The sequence below is a fragment of the Cnephaeus nilssonii genome, assembly GCF_951640355.1.
Source record: "Cnephaeus nilssonii genome assembly, chromosome: 5".
Taxonomy (NCBI): Eukaryota; Metazoa; Chordata; class Mammalia; order Chiroptera; family Vespertilionidae; genus Cnephaeus; species Cnephaeus nilssonii.
This window is the reverse complement of record NC_137076.1, coordinates 79,575,954-79,596,090: the sequence shown is the minus strand read 5'-3', so window position 1 is coordinate 79,596,090 and position 20,137 is coordinate 79,575,954. Positions and strand designations below refer to the sequence as shown.

At 42.4% G+C, this 20,137-nt stretch overlaps 1 protein-coding gene across 2 annotated transcripts in view; it reads left to right on the top strand.

Moving 5' to 3' along the window:
• SIL1 (SIL1 nucleotide exchange factor) overlaps window positions 1–20,137 on the top strand; it is a 212,319-nt gene that overhangs the window by 104,175 nt on the left and 88,007 nt on the right. For both annotated transcript variants that reach the window (XR_013813523.1, XM_079770873.1), the window contains exon 4: window positions 9,368–9,488. Coding sequence is in view for 1 of the 2 variants with exons in the window: in XM_079770873.1 (XP_079626999.1) it covers window positions 9,368–9,488 (121 nt within the window). In the remaining variant the exon portion in view is untranslated. The remainder of the gene's footprint in view (window positions 1–9,367; window positions 9,489–20,137) is intronic.

Below are 20,137 nucleotides of genomic sequence, written 5' to 3'. Positions count from 1 at the left end.
TGGGCTGAATTTCATTGATGGATATATTTAGTTTGGCTTTTACATTTTAAATTTCGAATGCATTAGAGGGGGGCATTTTTCTTAGCCCTATCACTCCCTACTGTCTTACAGATGGCCCTCCCCACTTACTTCTCTTACTTGCCCGCTTCTGATGAGCATTAGCGTTTGCACTTGCCTCTTGGATCACTATTTATGTGCCCTTCTACCAGGGTTTCTCTTGCCCAGGTGATTCATGGCCTCAGCTTTTCTAGGCCCATTTTCTTCTTCCTACTCTGTCCAGAACTGTCCTTCTGGGGCTATATTTAAGTTCTGTACTTAGCTCTCTATATTGGCCTCTAGAAATACTTGCTGTCACCTTGGACTGCATCTGATAATTGCTCTTTCGGGATTCAAAAGGATCTTTATCCAAAGAAATGATTTTTTAAAACAACTTTATTGAGATAAAATTTATGTGCCATAAAATTCACTCATGTAAAGTGTACAATGGGAATAATTCTCAAATGTCCCTAGACGTTTCTAGACTATGATGTTTCATGGACCAGAAAAACTTTAAAAGAACATTTTGGGCAACCAGAGGCCAACTTTTTTATGCTGAGTTAAGGGCCTTAACATAAAAATAGCCCACTATCATCCATCATCATCATTATCTCATTTTATGAAAGGACATTTTAACACTAAAAAGATATAGAAACTATAGAATTTCAATAAAAGGAACTGTTCTTTATATTGGACATGTTTAACTTCCTTGTTTCAGGACCATTAGACTGAATTGCCACAATAAGCAAATCACCTTAAAACAACAGTAAATTCTTTTTGTATAGCTCTGACTCTTAGAACTGTAGTAATAGTTCACATACCCTTTAGATGCCCCCCAAATAAACAATTAAACCAACCACGATGTGGAGGAGTGGGAGCCACGAAGTGTAATACTAATAAATGAAGCAAATATTACAAATTAATAACATCATACTTGAAGGGGTAGGGGAGAGAAAAACTAGTGAAATGATATTTTGACTAGAAATACCATAAAACTAAAGACGGGTACTTGTAAAACCATGGACAAAAAATACTGTATATAAATGGCTGTGATCTAGTTTGGTAAATGTATTTCTCATAGGGGTATGGATTAGCAATTTTGAAACTAGTTTATAAGTATACTAGAATTGAACAACACATAAATATGTTGCAGATAATAAGAACCAGGTTTCTCACTGTTGGAGAAAGAAGTTACAAATAAAGGGGGAAGACAAATGAACTCTGTGGTGTTAGATTGGAATATGAGATATACTAGTTTAACTTAGTTTTAAATAGATATACAGACAGATAGAAATAGAAGTATATATGTATACTAGTGCCCCGGTGCATGGATTTGTGCACATTGAAAGGAAACTAATTAGAAGGTGGCTGGCAGGGTGGGACTGGGCAAGATGGGCTGGACACACCCTGGAGCCAGCCTCCGGTGGTCCCCGTCTCCCAGCAGGCTGCACCTGGGGTGAAGCCATGGCTTGAAGGGTGTCTGTGGAGTGAGTGGGGTCCCTCTGGCAGGTGGTGCCCCTCTGCCTGGCCTGAGGGGATTGGGCCGAAACTGGCTCTCCGACATCCCCTAAGGGGTCCCGGATTGCGAGAGGGCTGTTCTTGGATGAGGCACCCTGGAATCAGGCTCCCTCCTCTCTGGTTCTAGGGTGCATCACCTGAGAAGAGAACCACCACTGCCAAGTCATCGCAGCTTGGCAGCTCCTGTGTTGAGCGTCTGCCCCCTGGTGGTCAGTGCACGTCATAGCTATCGGTTGGAGTGTCTGCCCCCCTGGTAGTCATTGCGCATTATCTACCGGTTGGATGGTCGCTTAGCCTTTTATATATATAGATAATGCATATATGTATATGTATACAAATATATAAATTTATTAGCTTTGTCCATTGAAAGGGTCTAGAAGCAATAACAACCTAGTAGTAATGAGCACACTTAGCACTCAAATCTTGGTTTCTAAAAACTGTTCTCGAATAAAAGAAACTAGGGTTCTTTGATCCCAGGGCTGGGGAGAAGAAAATACAAGATGAACTTGGAACATCTTATGATAACAGAAAGTAAGGAAATATCTGAAAAAAAGAAAATGATAGGGGCAGGGACTTGTTAAAGGAACACAAGAGCCAATGTGAAGGAGTTCCTAATTGCCAACGCTGAAACAATTTGAGCAACAAAATAAATAATGATCGTATTTATAGAATAAAGTATCTATGAATCCATAGTAGTATAAGTAAGTAATTAAATAGATGGAGGAGTGACAGCTTTTCCTTCCAGTGAAATTTCGATTAATGTGTGAGGAAGGAGGAAAGTAGAAAATTACCATTAGATCATCACCACAGTGGTAATTGCAGATGGATTCCCCTAATGATGTGGTTTGAGGATAAAAAAAGGGATTCATATAATCTCAAAGTATTTCCCCATGATTTAAAAAAACAATTCAGTGGTTTTTAGTATAAACACAATATTGTGCACTGTCTAATTTTAGAACATTTTTGTCACCCACAAAAATGAACCTCATGACCATTGGTGGTCATTCCCCATTCCTCCCTCCCACTAGCCCTTGACTGCTCTTAATATACTATGTCTCTTGATTTATCTATTCTGGACATTTCATTTAAAAGGAATCATATGCTCTGTGGCTTCTTGTATCTGACTTTTTTCACTCAGCATAAAGTATTTAAGGTTCATCCATGTTGTAGTATATATCAGCATTTCATTCCTTTTAATGACAATATTATTTCACTATATGGATATACTATATTTTATTTATTCTTTTATAAGTTGATGGACATTTGGATTGTTTTCACATTTTCGCTATTATAAATAACTAGAGGCCCGGTGCATGAATTTGTGTACGGGTGAGGTCCAGCTGGCCCACCCCAATCAGGGCTGATTGGGCTGGCTGGGGGGAGGTGCCGCGAGTGGTTGGCTGGCCCCACCCCTGATCAGAGTGGGGGGGCCGATCGGGGGTGGGGCCACAAGCGGTTGGCCGGCCAGCCCCACCCCCTGGCCCAACTCCCTGTTGAACTCCCAGTCAACTCCTGGTCGAGGGGATAATTTTCATATTGGTCTTTTAATATATAGGATGCTGTAGTGAGGATTAATGTGTAAGTTTTTGTGTGAACATGTTTTCAGTTTTCTTGGGTACACACCTAGGTGTAGAATTGCTGGGTTCATGTAGTTACTCTGTTTAACTTTTTGAGAAACTGTCAAATTATTTTCCATAGTTTGGTAGTTTGCATTTATTTTGGTTTGCTGCAGTGGAAAAGCCCAGTAGAGATTACTTTTCTTAGTTGATCAAGGCCAGTATCACCAGTAAGAAGACATACTGACATTACAGATTTTGTGATATGATGCACTGAGAACACCACTGCATCATTTTTGTGGTGCCTCTGACAAGGAAGTATGACCTTAGTTTAATCATGAGAATATACCAGGTAGTCCTGAATAACTGATCAGTATTCCTCAGGGTGTCAGAGTCATAAAAGACGGGAAGGCTGAGAAACAATTGCAGGATACTAAGGAGAAATAACCAAAGGCCATAAGGGATCCTGGAACCAAAAAGGACATTAGTGGAAACACTAGTAAGGTTTGAAAAGGATCTTTATAGTTTGGTGAATGGTATTGTTAATTTCCCAGTTCTGATAATCGTCTATGGCTATGTAAGATATTAACATTTGGAAAGGCTATGTTAGCAATATTTGGAAACTCTGTACTATTTTTGCAACTTTTATGTAAGTTAAAGGTGGTTCAAATTAAAAAGTTAAAAGAAATCCAGTCTTTTATTCTTGCTGGGCTTAGCTGGGCTTAGCTCCAATCTGTAGTTTGAATTCCGGTCACTCCGTGGGCCTCTCATCCTTTTTGGACTGGAATACTAGTGGAGCATGGTCTTCTCATGATGATGGCACATTTGCTAACATCCCACTGGCCAAGGCACATCACAAGCAAGTCCAAAATCAACAGCTATAAAAGTCTACTCTACCACTCTAATCTTCTCTTACTGTGTAAGAGGGGCTGCATGGCAAAGGGTGTGAATATACACGGGGGGGAAGGGAAGAAAATTTGTGACAATAATGCAATATACCACAGATTGTCCCCCTACTCACCATGGGGAAAGCAGGAGTGTTACCTGGTCTTGGTCTGTGATTGAAATCAGTGACAGAGAGTCCCAATGGGAGTCATAGCTCAAGTGTGAAGTGGCCTTACTTCATCCGGACAAGGCTTCCACTTATTGTAGACAGAGCTTCCCCAGGGAGCCAGTGGGGGAAACAGATACTGTAGACCTCTTTGCCTTTCTAGATCCGCATCTTATTTTGTGCCTGTGCCCTTGCCTTCTGCCTCCCACCCCCTCAATCCCTAACTCTTTACTTGAATGTGTCTAGGGACTTTTTGCCTCTGCTGTGCTCTTCCCCAGTATTGCGATCCCTTCACAGAGGCCCTAGAAGGATGCAGGTCAGATCCCACTCTCTCTTTAACTTGGCCTTTTTCCCAGTGGGGTGGAAACATTTGAAAATACTGTATTTTCTGCTGCCTCTGCCACTGCTGCTGCCATGGTTGGTTTCGTGTATTTGAAATAAGCGTAACCTGTATTTTAAGTTAATGCTATTGTGCTTGCTCTTGCCCCCTGTGGTGGCTTATGTGAAGGGAGTAATTTGGGAATTTCCCCAAATTAAATAAATTGATTCACATAAGATCCTAGTCTCTTCCTTGGCCAGCTTAGCCTGGTATAACCTGTTATGTTTTTTAAACTTATAAAGTCATGTACTTTTTTCCTTTTCCATTTCTAATTTTGATCAAAAGTCTGAAAATTTAAGATGCTGCTATTGTTATTAGTAGCAGTAGTATTAGTACTATTACTACTAAAAATAACTATTAACATGATTACTAATTATTATGAATCTACTTGCCATAGTGAAAATCCTTGGCCTTTCCACATACTTCTAGATCAGTTAGGATTTTCTCTCACATTTTATTTTTCACTCAACAAATAATTATTGAGGGTTTACTATATGCTAGGAGCTGTGACAGGTTTTAGGGATAAAATGGTGAGCATTTATATTAACCAGGTACATTAAAAAAAAACCCACAATACCTAATATATAACGATTGAATGAGGTAAAGTGCTATTTTTTTTTTAAAAGGGTCATGGTGCTGTGAAAGCCTTTAAGGCAGGGGTAGGGAACCTTTTTTTTTTTTTTTTTTGCCAAGGTCCATTTGGATATTTATAATATCACTTGCTTAATATAATTCACTTAATATAAGTTTATGTTGCTATAAAAAAAGCTCCTAGATTTATTGAATTTTGAGTCCTGCCTGCGGTTGCCTTGGCAGGGCCACACAAAATGATTTCTCAGGCCTTATATGGCTTGGGGGCCAGACATTTCCCACCCTTGCTTTAGGGGGTGGCTGGATCTGGTCTGGGAAATAGAAGATGGCACTCAGAGGGAGTGACTCTTAGCTAGGATTGAAAGGGGAAGGAGTTGGAAGCTAGGGTTGGAAAGAGCATTCTGGTCAAAGGGAGCAGGAGTGGAATGGCCCCATGGTAGGAAGTAGCATGGTTCTTTCATGGAATGGAAAATGGCCAGTGTATCCTAGAGCAGCGATCACCAACCTTTCGGACCTCATGGACCACCAGTGGTCCATGGACTACCGGTTGGCGACTGCTATCCTAGAGCATGGGGAGTGAGTTGTGGACAATCCTGAAGGGGCAGGCAAGGACTAGATACTAAAGGGCCTCATTGACCAGCATGAGGACTTCCATCTTTATTCTAAGAATAGTAGGAGGCCATTAAAAGGTTTGAAGCAGCCGAGACCGGTTTGGCTCAGTGGATGGAGCGTCGGCCTGCAGACTGGGGGGGTCCCGGGTTCGATTCCGGTCAAGGGCATGTACCTTGGTTGCGGGCACATCCCCAGTGGGGTGTGTGCAGGAGGCAGCTGATCGATGTTTCTGACTCTCTGTCCCTCTCCCTTCCTCTCTAAAAAATCAATAAAATATATCTTCTCTAATAAAATGGTAATATGCAAATTAACCATCACTCCGCTACATAAGCCACACCCACCAGCCAAGCCACGCCCACCAGCCAATCAGGGCAAGTATGCAAATTAACCCAAACCAAGATGGTTACAGCCACAGAGAGAAAGGTTTCCTAGGTAACAGAGCAAGCCAAGCTTTCCATAGCCGTTGCAGGCCTAAGCCTCCACTCAAGCTACAAAGTTTCAATTATAGAAGGTAAACAAATTCAAACAAATGGCAACAGAATGGAGCTTGAGAGAGCAGGCCAGGGGTTGCCGGCGGCAACAGGGGAAGCAAAGCTTTAAAGCACACCCTGGCCGGGCCCACCCGCTTAAGGCAACAAAGTTTCAACTGTAGAAGGTGAATTAACTGCCACAGAGATGGCTGCCACCCCGGAGGGAACAGCAGGCTTGGCTCTGCTCCAGGCTACAAAGTTTCAATTGTAGAAGGAAAATAAATCCCAGATACCAGGGCCTCCGCTTAGGTTGCCAGGGGGCGTGGCCCGCCTGCAAACCAGCACAGGCCCCTCGCTCAGGCCACCCCACGCCCCAAGAGAACCCCACCCTGATCCGGGACACCCTTCAGGGCAAACCAGCTGGCCCCCACCCGTGCACCAGGCCTCTATCTTATCTAATAAAAGAGTAATATACAGATTGATCATCACTGCAACACACAATATAGCTGCCCCCATGTGGTCAAAGATCCTGCCCCCATGTGGACACAAGATGGCCACTACAAGATGGCCAGCAGGGGAGGGCAGTTGGGAGGGACCAGGCTTGCAAGGGAGGGCAATTGGAGGTGATCATCCCTGCAGGAGAGGGCAGTTAGGGGTGACCAGGCTGGCAGAGGAGGGAAGTTGGGGTCAAACAGGCTGGCAGGGGAGCAGTTAAGCATCAACCAGGCTGGCAGCGGAGTGGTTAGGGGGTGATCAGGCTGGCAGGCAGAAGCGGTTAGGGGCAATCAGGAAGGAAGGCAGGCAAGCAGTTGGGAGCCAGCAGACCTGGATTGTGAGAGGGATGTCCGACTGCCCTTTTAGGCCCGATCCCACCAGGATCGGGCCTAAACGGGCAGTCAGACATCCCTCCAGGAGTCCCAGATTGGAGAGGGTACAGGCTGGGTTGAGGGACAACCCCCCGCCGTGCACGAATTTCGTGCACCGGGCTTCTAGTATTTTTTAAAAAAGGTTTGAAGCAGGGAATAACATAGTCAGATTTGTATTTTGGAAAAAAAGAAAATCATTCATTGTAAAGAACACGTGGATAGGGAGGTAGGAGTAGGTAGGGTAGGTCAGTTAGGAGGCTTCGGCACTGTCTACAAGAGGGGTGGTGATGGTTTGAACAAGAGCAGTGATGGGGAGGACAGAGAGAAGGGTATTAATTACCAGGTTTTGGAGATAGATTGAGTGTGGAGTAGTGGTTGGCAAAGTAGAGAAATATGAAGGATGACTTGCTCTCAATTTTTATCTCATTTAATCCCCAACTTAACCATGTTCAGGAAGCCTTCCCAGAGAAAGATTTCCTCACTCTACCTGAACATATTTTTTAATATGTTTTTTTTTTTAATTTCAGATAGAAGAAGGGAGAGGGTGAGAGAGATAGAAACATCAGTTAGAGAAACATTGATCAGCTGCTTCTGGCATGCCCCAGTCTGGGGATTGAACCCATAACCTGGGCGTGTGCCCTGACCAGAATCGAACTGGCGACCACCTGGTGCCTGGGACAATGCTCAACCCACTGAGCAACACTGGCCAGGCTGAACATATTTTTTATCCTTGAAACATTTGGGATAGGTTTGAGGTTAGAAGAGGATCATTATATACATACACTCAGGTACTTAAGTTCCCATTTATTTTTAGCCAAAGTTACAGAAACTCCCTGCTGATGTGGGATGGCAGGAACAGAACAGCATGTCTTGGCATGATGTTTCCTTGGCTCCCTGGTTCTGTAATGGAAGCACAGTGGTTGGTGGAACTTAAAGTTCACTATGGTCCTGCTAGAATTGAGAAAACCTGAATTCATATACATTGTTACCCTTTTATACTCCGGGTTTACTGCATCATTTTGGGAGAATTTTTGCTATGTATTTCCCTTTAAGGAATATTCACGGATTGTTTCTCTTGCCACCCCTCCCCGCTTTGATTCTTGAATGAAGCTCAGCACAATCAGGGCGATGCCATCCTCTGCCAGGAAAAAGCAGAGTCAAAGATCAGGTGTGTTAGAGCAGAATCTCTGCTTCTAGATTTCCAATCACCTAAAGAGCTTCCCCCCTAAAAATCTCTATTTAACATTCCTCTTTTGTATTCCTAGAATCTACCACAGTGGTTGGGTGTATAGTAGTTGCTTGATAAGTATCACTTGCATGAATAAATAAGTGTAACATTCCATTTGTAGTATGTGATCTTGCAAGTTGCTTTATAACTATCCTTGGTAATTTTGTACAGTGTGTATGAATAGCCCATTCATTTACAATACTTATTTGTCCAGCTAGTAGATCAGTTCTTCTGATATAGGTGGGTATAGGTTTTCAATTTTTCTTGGTTCCAATCCCTGCCTCCTTGGCTTGCCATGTCCTCCTGCCATTCAATCTCTTGCTTCTTCCTTCTGATAAACATTAAGTGTCACAAATTTTATATGACAACTCTGGCCTAGAGGCTGGGGAAATTAAAAAAAGAGGAGATATAGTCCCTGTGCTCAGACAGGAGAGAGCCTCATAGAGGGAGCCTGATTAAATTGATGAGGTGGTGAGGTGTAAGTTTGCTGGAATGGCAAGCTGTCTGGGGTTCTGTCAGAGGAGGGTCAGAAAGGATGTAGTAGAGGAGGCAGTAATGTAGCCATGTCCTGAAGGGTAAGTAGGTATTCACTATTCATTTACTGTACAAAGCAAAGGCTTATTATAGCTTAATTTAAAGAAAACTGAATTTCTTAAATATGCAGGTTCTAACTGGGGGACATTAGTGTCTGAATGAAAGTACAGATACCTTTGCCCACCTTGCTTCATCTCTTTATTGGATGTGGATTAGCAAAAGGAGATTTGTGATTGGTGTGTGTGTGTGTGTGTGTGTGTGTGAGAGAGAGAGAGAGAGGGGGGGGGGAGGGAGGGAGGGAGAGAGGAGGGGAGGGGAGGGGAGGGGAGGGGGGAGGGGAGGGGAGAAGGAAGGAGGAAGAGAGGGAGGGGAGAAGAAGGAGATATGGATAGATCCAGGTAGCTGAATACTACAGAGTCTGTTCTTCACGAACTAATAAGTCCTATTGACTTGTTAGCAAGCCATTCCATCAGTGTCCCTCTGAGGACTGTATATCTCATGAGCCTTCTCTCTTCTTGGCTTTTAGGCCAGGCTGTCCCTGCGGGATCCCATGTGCGGCTGAATCTCCAGACTGGGGCAAGAGAAGTGAAACTCCAAGATGAAGACAAGTTTCGAAATACCTTGAAAGGGTCAAAAAAAGGCAAAAGGTACACCATCATTCCTAGGGATTGAGAGACTAACAATACTGATTTTGTAATACTGAAAGTAATGACAATGCAATGTTTCTTACAGTAATGAATGCAATGCAAATTCATGTGACTTTTAAATATATTTTAAATATTTAATAGCCTAGAATTTGTGATAAACCTCTTAGGTTTTATGGAAGTTTACTTCTATGGGTCTTTGGAAAGAAATAGTTTGCAAAGCAAATTGATACTTTAAAAAAGGCAGTAGGGGGAATGCTTAACCTGTTTTAAAAATGAAGCTATTGAGGGAAGAGAAGATGGCAGCCGGCAGGATGGCAGTGAGGAAGAGAGTGTGAGAGAGTGAGGGAGTGAAAGGGGAGTGTGTGGACGTGTGTGTGGTGTGTGTGTGTGTGTGTGTGTGTGTGTGTGTGTGTGTGACAGTTAGATCCTGCAAGACTTTTGGGGGCTGGTGGACTGGGCTCTCTTGGACGGGAAGCCCCTGCTACTCCTGCGGGCACTCCCAGGTGGCCAGCACTGGCACAGAAAACACAGTATTTTGAAGGGCAGAGATGCTGTGACTAGGAGCCCAGCCTCTCCACCCCCCAGACTGGCCTTGGATGAAAACTGAGACCCTACAAGCCAATTTGGACAAAGACCTGCTACCACAGCTACAGACTCATGGGCACTGACTCCACCCATACCAGTCTCAGGCTACTGTGAGTCCCAGAGTGTGTTCCCCTCTCGCCTATCCCCGGAAGCACAGGTCCCACACATCCCGAGCCAGCCCTCTTATTATCGGCGTGCGAGGACCCCACCTGGACTGTGACAGCTGCGTCTCTCGGGCACCCCTGACTGTCGGTGCACGTGACGCTCCCGCTAAGCCCACCGCTGCAGCTCAAGCCCCGCACAACTGGGCACCTGCACCCTTTAGCAGTAACAGAAATGGGGAGACAAGAAAGCAACCCCCAAAGGAAAGAAAAGGAGGAATGGCCAAAAATGAACAACAACAACAACAAAAGAACTAAAAGAAATGGAGTCATGCAATATGTCTAAAATATAATTCAGAGTAATGGTCATACAGTTCATAAACTGGATGGACAAGAAAATCAACCTATGTATGAACCAAGAAGAAATCAAAAGTGATATAGCTACAATAAAGAACACCATAAAAGGCTTCAACAGTAGACTAAGAGAAGCGGAGGACCGCATTAGTGATCTAGAAAATAGGGCAGAGAAAAAAGCCCAATCTGAACAGCAATCGGAGAAAAAAATTAGCAAGAGGAGAGCCTAAGGGAGCTTGGGGATAACATGAAATGAAGTAACATATGTACAATAGGGGTGGCAGAAGGACAAGAAGAGCAGCAAGGATTAGAGAATCTATTTGAAGAAATAATGACAGAAAACTTCCCTGATATGGAGAAGAAAAAAGTTACCCAAGCACAGAGAGTCCCAAACGAGATGAACCCCAAAAGACCCACCCCAGGACATGTCGTCTTTACAGTGGCAAACGTTAATGACAAAGAGAATTTTAAAGGCTGCAAAAGAGAGAAAGGGAGTTACCTACAAAGGATCCCCCATTAGATTATCAAATGATTTCTCAACAGAAAAACATCAGGCCAGAAAGGAATAGAATGAAGTATACAAAGTAATGCAAAGCAAGGAACTGAATCCAAGAATACTTTATCCAGCAAGGCTATCATTCAAAATTGAAGGGGCAATCAGGAGTTTCAAAGACAAAAAAGGGCTAAGGGAGTTTATCACTACCAAGCCAGCAATGCAAGAAATACTAAAGGGACTGCTATACAAAGAAGAAAAAAAGGGGGAAGAAGGAACACAGGCACCAAAAATATAAATGGCTGCAAACAAGTACCTCTCAATAATAACTTTAAATGTAAATGGACTAAATGCTCCAATCAAAAGACATCGAGTGGTTGAATGGATAAGAAAACATGACCTACATATATGTTGTCTATAAGAAACCCATCTTAGAATAAAAGACTCACACAGATTGAAAGGGAAGGGATGGAAAAAATATCTTTCAGGAAATGGAAATGAAAAAAAAAAGAAGGGGTAGCAATACTTATATCTGACTAAATAGACCTCAAGGTGAAGTCCATAATGAGATAAGGAAGGCCACTTCATAATACTAAAGGGATCGATACAACAAGAGGATATAACTCTGGTAAATATATATACACCCAATGCAGGAGCACACAAATACATGAAAAAAATTTCTGGAAGATATCAAGGGAGAGATCAACAGCAATATGATCATTGTAGGGGACTTTAATACTCCACTGACATCACTGGATAAATCCTCTAGACAAAAAATCAGCAAAGAAACAGCAATCCTAAATGACTCACTAGATCAGATGGACTTAATTTACATCTTCAGAACATTCCACCCCAAAGCTACAGAATATACATTCTTCTCAAGTGCACATGAGATGTTTTCAAAGATAGACCACATAATTGGGTCACAGGCAAAGTCTCTCCAAATTCAACAACATTGAGAGCATATCAAGCATCTTCTCAGACCACAATGGCATAATATTAGGAATCAACTACAATAAAAACAATCAAAAAAATTCAAACACTTGGAGGCTGAATAGCATGCTATTAAACAACTAGAGGCCCGGTGCACGAAATTTGTGCACAGGGGGTGTGTCCCTCAGCCCAGCCTGCACCCTCTCCAATCTGGGACCCCTCGAGGGATGTCCAATTGCCTGTTTAGGCCCGATCCCAGTAGGATTGGGCCTAAACGGGCAGTCGGACATCCCTCTCACAATTCAGGACTGCTGGCTCCCAACTTCTTGCCTGCCTGCCTTCCTGATTGCCCCTAACCACTTCTGCCTGCCAGCCTGATCACCCCCTAACCACTCCCCTGACAGCCTGATTGATGCCTAACTGCTCCCCTGGCAGCCGGACATCCCTCTCATAATCCAGAACTGCTAGCTCCCAACCAGTCGTCTGCCTGCCTGCCTGATCACCCCCTAACCACTCCCCTGCCAGCCTGATTGACTCCTAACTGCTCTCCTGCTGGCCTGATTGCCCCTAACTGCCCTCCCCTGCTGGCCTGGTCCCCCCCCAACTGCCCTCTCCTGCAGGCCTGGTCGCCCCCAACTGCCTCCCTGCTGGCCTGGTCGCCCCCAACTGCCCTCCCTTGCCGGCCTGGTACCCCCCAAATACCCTCCCCTTCTGGCCCAGTCACCCCTAACTGCCCTCCCCTCCTGGCCTGGTCGTCCCCAACTGCCCTCCCCTGCTGGCCTGGTCCCCCCCAACTGCTGTCCCCTGCTGGCCATCTTGTGGCGGCCATCTTTAACCACATGGGGCGGCCATCTTGTGCGAGGGTGTGAGGGTCAATTTGCATATCACCTCTTTATTATATAGGTTGATTGGGTTACCAAAAATATCAAAGAAGAAATTAAAAACATCCTGGAAACGAATGAAAATGAGAACACAACAATCCAAAATCTTTGGGAGACAGTGAAAGCAGTCCTGAGAGGGAAGTTCATAGCATTACAGGCCTACCTCAAAAAAAAAAAAAAAAAAAAACAAAAAAAAAAAACAAGAAAAAAATGGTAATCAATTATCTAACTCTACAACTTAAAGAATTAGAAAGACAACAGCAAGAAAAGCCCAGAGTGAGCAGAAAGAAGAAGATAATAAAGATAAGAGCAGAAATAGCCCTAACCGGTTTGGCTCAATGGATAGAGCGTCAGCTTGCGGACTGAAGGGTCCCAGGTTTGATCCCAGTCAAGGGCATGTACCTTGGTTATGGGCACATCCCCAGTAGGGGGTGTGCAGGAGGCAGCTGATTGATGTTTCTCTGTCATCGATGTTTCTAACTCTCTATCCTTCTCCCTTCCTCTCTGTAAAAAATGAATAAGATATATTTTTTTAAAAAGAGCAGAAATAAATGACATAGAGAGCAAAAAAACAATACAAAAGATCAATGAAACCAAAAACTGGGTCTTTGAAAGGATAAACAAGATTGATGAACCTCTGGCTCACCAGGAAGCAAAGAGAGAGGACCCAAATAAACAAAATCAGAAATGAAAGAGGCGAAATAACAGACCCCACAGAAATACAAAGGATTGTAACAAAATACTATGAACAACTCTATTCCAACAAACTAAACAACCTAGAGGAAAGGGACATATTCCTAGAAAAATACGACCTTCTAAAAACGCAACCAAAAAGAATAAAAAAATTTCAACAGGTTGATAACTAAGGAGGAAATTGAAGCAATCATTAAAAAACTTCCAGCAAACAAAAGCCTGGGCCCAGATGGCTTCACAGGGGAGTTTTATCAAACATTCAAAGAACTGAAACCTATCCTTCTAAGATTACTCCAAGGAATTCAAGAGGAAGGCACACTTCCAAGCTCTTTCTATGAAGCCAGCATTACCCTAAGCCCCAAACCAGATAAGGACACTACAAAGAAAGAGAATTACAGGCCAACATCCCTGATGAACATAGATGCTAAAATCCTCAACAAAATTCTAGCAAATCAGATGCAGAATTACATTAGAAAGATCATACACCATGGCCAAATGGGATTTATTCCAGGGATGCAAGGTTGGTATAATATCCGCAAATCAACAAACGTAATACATCATGTAAACAAATTGAGAGACAAAAATCACATAATCAGCCCTAGCTGGTTTGGCTCAGTGGATAGATCGTTGGCCTGCAGACTGAAGGTTCCCAGGTTCAATTCCTGCCAAGGGCACATGCCTGGGTTGCGGGCTCAATCCCCAGTGGGGGACGTGCTGGAGGCAGCCAATCAATGATTCTCTCTCATCATTGATGTTTCTCTCTCTCTCTCTACCTCTCCCTACCTCTCTGAAATCAATAAAGAAATACATTAAAAAAATTTTTAAATTCACAAAGATCTTTAAAAAAATCATATAATCATATCAATTGATGCAGAGAAGGCATTTGACAAAATCCAACACCCTTTTCTGATAAAAACTCTCAGCAAAGTAGGAATAGAGGTATCATACCTCGACATAATAAAAGCCTTATATGACAAACCTACAGCCAACATCATACTCAATGGGCAAAAACTAAAACCATTTCTCCTAAGGACAGGAACAAGCAGGGATGCCCATTTTCACCACTCCTGTTCAACATAGTACTAGCTATAGCGATCAGACAAGAAGAAGAAATAAAAGGCATCCAAATTGAAAAAGAAGAAGTAAAATTGTGTTGTTGTTTTTTTGCAAATGGCATGATATTGTACATAGAAAACCCTAAAGACTCCATCAAAAAACTACTAGAATTAATAAATGAATTCTGCAATGTAGCAGGGTACAAAATTAATACCCAGAAATCTATGGCCTTTTTATACACCAATAATGAATTCACAGAAAGGGAAATTAAAAAAGCAATCCCATTTACCATTGCAACAAAAAAATTAAAATACCTAGGAATAAATTTAACCAAGGAGGTAAAGGACCTGTATTCAGAAAATTACAGGACACTGAAAAAAAAACAGATAGAGGAAGACATAAACAAATGGAAGAATATACCATGTTCATGCATTGGTAGAATCAATATCATTAAAATGTCCATACTACCCAAAGCAATCTATAGATTCAATGCAATCCCCATTAAAATTCCAATGGCATATTTCACAGACCTAGAACAAACTCTCCAAAAATTCATCTGGAATAAAAAAAGACCCTGAATAGCTACACCAATCTTGAGAAAGAAGAACAAAGTTGAAGGGATCACAATACCAGATATCAAGCTATATTACAAAGCCACTGTTCTCAAAACTGCCTGGTACTGGCACAAGAACAGACATATAGACCAATAGAACAGAACAGAGAACTCAGAAATCAGCCCAAGCCATTATACTCAATATTTGACAAAGGAGGGCAAAGCATACAATGGAGTCAAGACAGCCTCTTCAATAAATGGTGTTGGGAAAATTGGACAGATCCATGCAAAAAAAAAAGAAACTAGATAACCAACTTATTTACACCATACATCAGTGATGGGCAACCTTTTGAGCTTGGTGTGTCAAACTTCGCCAAAAAACTGAGCATAACTCGGGTAGTGTGTCACTTTGAGGAAAAAACATTATTTCACAAATGTTTCATCCTTAGGAGCAGCAAATGTTTCATCCTCAGCATGCAGCTGCCTCAGCGGCCGCATGTCATCAGAAATGGCTACGCGTGTCAGTGCTGACACGCGTGTCATAGGTTCGCCATCACTGCCATACATAAAAATAAACTCAAAATGCATAAAGGACTTAAATATAAGACGGGAAACCATAAAAATCTTAGAAGAAGCCATAGGCAGCAAAATAGCAGACATTTGTCCTAGCAATATCTTTACCGATACAGCTCCTAGGGCAATGGAAACTAAGGAGAAAATAAACAAATGGGATTTCATCAAAATAAGCTTCTGCACAGCAAAAGAAACCATCAACAAAACAACAAGAAAGCCCACTGCATGGGAGAACATATTTGCCAATGTTATCTCCAATAAGGGTTTAATCTCCAAAGTTTATAGGGAACTCATACAATTTAACAAAAGGAAGATAAACAATCCAATTAAAAAATGTGCAAAGGACCTAAATAGACACTTTTCGAAAGTGGACATACAGAAGGCCAAGAGACATATGAAAACTTACTCAAAATCACTAATCATCCGAGAGATGCACATCAAAATAACAGTGAGGTACCATCTCACACCTGTCAGAATGGCTATCATCAACAGATCAACAAATGATAAGTGCTGGCGAGGATGCGGAGAAAAAGGAACCCTTGTACACGGCTGGTGGGCATGTAGACTGGTGCAGCCACTGTGGATAATAGTATGGAGTTTCCTCGAAAACTAAAAATGGAACTTAAATTTGACCCAGTAATCCCACTTCTAGGAATATATCCCAAGAAAACAGAAACACCAATAAACAGAACACCTCTATATTCATAGCAACACAATTTACAATAGCTAAGATTTGGAAACAGCCTAAGTGTCCATCAGCAGATGAGTGTATTAAAAATATGTGATACATCTACACAATGGAATACTACATTGCTGTAAAAAATAACTCTTACCATTTGCAACAGCATGGGTGGACATGGAGAGCATTATGTTAAGTCAGTGGTCGGCAAACTCATTAGTCAACAGAGCCAAATATCAACAGTACAACGATTGAAATTTCTTTTGAGAGCCGAAAACCAACTTCTGCGCATGGGCCACGAAGTTTTAATCGCGCCCGCATGTGTTATTTTGTGGAAGAGCCACACTCAAGGGGCCAAAGAGCTGCATGTGGCTCGCAAGCCGCAGTTTGCCGACCACTGTGCTAAGTGAAATAAGCCAGTCAGAGAAAGATAAATATCACATGATCTCCTTCATTTGTGGAATATAATGAACAACATAAACTGATGAACAAAAATAGAACGAAAGTTATAGAAGCATCGTACAGACTGTCCAACCTATGATGGAAGGTCGGGGGTGACGGGGTAAGAGATCAACCAAAGGACTTGTATGCATGCATATGAGCATAACCTGTGGACACAGAGGGGAGGAGGGGGGATGAGGGCATGTGCTGGGCGGGTGGGGTGGCCGGGGAGTGGTCAATGGGGAAAAAGGAGACTTATGTAATACTTTAAACAATAAAGAATTTAAATTAAAAAAAAAATAAGCTGTTTTTTCCAGTACTGGAAGAGCACCCATTTGAATCCCAACAATTAATGTGCTGATTACAGATGAGTCATCTATTCATTAAAACAGGCCTGTTAGGCCTTCTGCTTTGCAATAATATTTCCTTGGTGAACAATAAAATTGCATTTTAAAGTCTTTAATTCAGACTAACTTTTCCTCTTGTTAGTCCATATTAAATTAAAACAAGCTCTCTTAGAGGATAAAAGTTTTCCAATGTAAGAGGTTGCCTTGTTTTTTAATAACCAGCTTATTTGATTATTTGATTTCTGGCAATTCATAGTCTCTATTTTTCTATTATTTGCCTTGAATTACCAAGTTTTGTGTCTTCTATTTTCTGCATGAGGGAGAAGGAGGTTAAAGCATGGGATTGCAGGGGTTGCTAGAATTCTGCAGTTTGAAAGGTCGGTATTAATACCAGCCATGACGTTTCTAACACAGAGACCAGCAAATTATGGCCTGTAACTCATTTTGGGACTGCTGCCTGTTTTTGTATGGCCCACAAGCTAAGTTGTTTTTAACATTGTTTAATGGTTGGAAAAAGAAAACAAAAGGAGCATATTTCATGACTCATGAAAATTGTGTGAAATTCAGATTTCAGTGTCCATAAAAAGTTTTATTAGAACACTAGAGGCCCGGTGCATGGAAATTGTTCATGGGTAGGGTCCCTAGACCTGGCCGGCGATCAGGGCTGATTGGGGCCTTCCAACTGCCAGCCAGGGCCTTCCTTCCCCGGCTGCTGACCACTGGCTGGGGTCTTCCTTCATTCTGCGCCGCCCCCTGGTGGTCAGCGTATATCATAGTGAGCGATCGAACTCCCGAGGGGACACTTTGCATATTAGCCTTTTATATAGAGAGATGGTCATACTCATTCATTTATGTATTTTCTATGGCTGCTTTCTTGTGACACTGGCAGAGTTGTGTAGTTGAGACAATCACCATAAGGCCCACAAAGCCTCAAGTATTATCTGTCATTACAGATAGTTTGCTGCCCCTGTTTTAATGCATGTTAAGTATTGAGAATCAGTCATGGATTGAGTGGAGTTAGTCTTATTAAGTCATTGTATATTTATAATTTTAACAATATTTTACAATTAGATATGAGGCAGAAAGGGACTTTAGAGGCCCAGTTTTTACCTGAGTGTTTTCCTTGATTTACCTCACCAAAAAGTCACTCAGCCTATCCATATGCACCTTCAGTCATGTGGCACTCACAATCCCACAAAGCAACCTGTTCATATTTGGGTAGTTTTTACTGTTGGAAAATTTGACTTTATTTGTGATAGATAAGATAAGGAGATATTTGTCCTCCTTAATGTCACCCTGAACTGGGAAAAATCGTTATCTTTCTACATACACCTGTACCTACGGTGACCCAGGTCATGTGATGATTAATTTCTCACAGCCATCTAAGAAATAATCAAATCTCACTGTTGTAACCCTGTCAACTTCCCTCCTCCCCGGCACACATATATATACATATGTCAGGGTCTCAAAGCATTTCAGGAGGTCTTTTTTCACATCTAAGACAAGTCTTCTTGTTTTCTAAATAAAAAGTCTATTTTTTTTCTTGGTTCAAGAATACTGAATTAGGAATTAGACTAATGTGGACTCTTTTATTTGTTGTTTTTAATACCATGGGAAGTTATTTCTCCATACCTGACTGTAGATCATCACTAGGAGCACTTGCTACTTTGCCTGTTGTTCACATCTTTTCAGAATAGAAAGTAGAGCCATCCAAATGGTCTGTGATAGACACAACATAAGAGAAAGATTTGTCTCCACTCCTGACTCTTTACTTTTCTCCTTTGAAATGTTTCTAAGGGCTGTGCCCTGTAATGGCCTCCAAGATACACGGGACGTGTCCTCTTTCTTCTCAGCATTTATAGCCAGGGGAAAACCTGTCTGAACAGGAGCCCAAAGCATTTTAAAGGTGGTGTGGGTGTTCACTGCTGTGAGCTCAGGAGTTTCTGGCTGTGTGTGGTGGTGACTTCCTTCTTCTGGGTCAACCTCTTCCTGTGCTCCTCCAATTCTACTTCACAGTGTCTTCCTGGCTCTTTAGCACTGGAATGGGAACAGAGTCCAAAGGACAGGGCTAATTTCCAAAATTGTTGTAGGATCTTGTTTATTCCCCTGGGGAACAAGACCCACCCCTTTCCATCAGATTGCCAAAGAAGTTAGTGATCCCACAGAGTTAAATACTTCCTCCTCCACCTTGATAAATCTCCTGGGTTATCCTTAATGAAGCTTCCCCTTCCTACTCCCCAGGGCTGGACAGCCTTGTCAAGCACAGTCCATATTCCATACTTCCCTTTGTTCATCTTACTTTTGTTCCCACCTCTGTTCACTGAACTGAAATTACTGCTGGTGCTAAAACCTGCCCCCACTCCTCACCCCATGAATGCCTTCTCCTCAGTTGAGATGAATGGTTGTGGCTTAGATTAGCTCCAGTGGTCTCTGTGAGGATATCATTCTGTAGGTTTTGCCATGTTCCTAGATTACATCCACATTGGTTCCTTTCTTCCCTCTTTTTGGAGGCTAGCTCTGGAAGGTGACTGACCTTGATTCTAGTCTTTGGCATCTTAAATCCATTCCTTTGTCAGGTTGACACATAACTTCTGCATCTACTCTGTGCTCGGGGGTTGGTCTTAAAGGTATGAATTTATCCAGCCTGTTTTTATGAAGATAGGCTGGCTTGTCAAATCAGGTCAGACACATGCTTGGGGGGCTCAGGTCTCTGTTGGTTTATTTCCTAAAAGAATATAAATAGGGTCTATGTTATTCTCTCTGTATTCAGTGCCCTTTAGGAGGTCCTGCCCTGGCATGTGCTGAGAGAGCAGCATTGCAGAAACATTCCAGACTTGTTTTTGCCTGAGTAGCTGGCTGAGAGCTTTTTGTCCATGGTGGGCCTTTGTCCTGTCCCATACCACTTCCCCCTCTTTCATGAAATGACCCCATCTTCAGCTGTGTCTTTCCTCCTCTAGCTT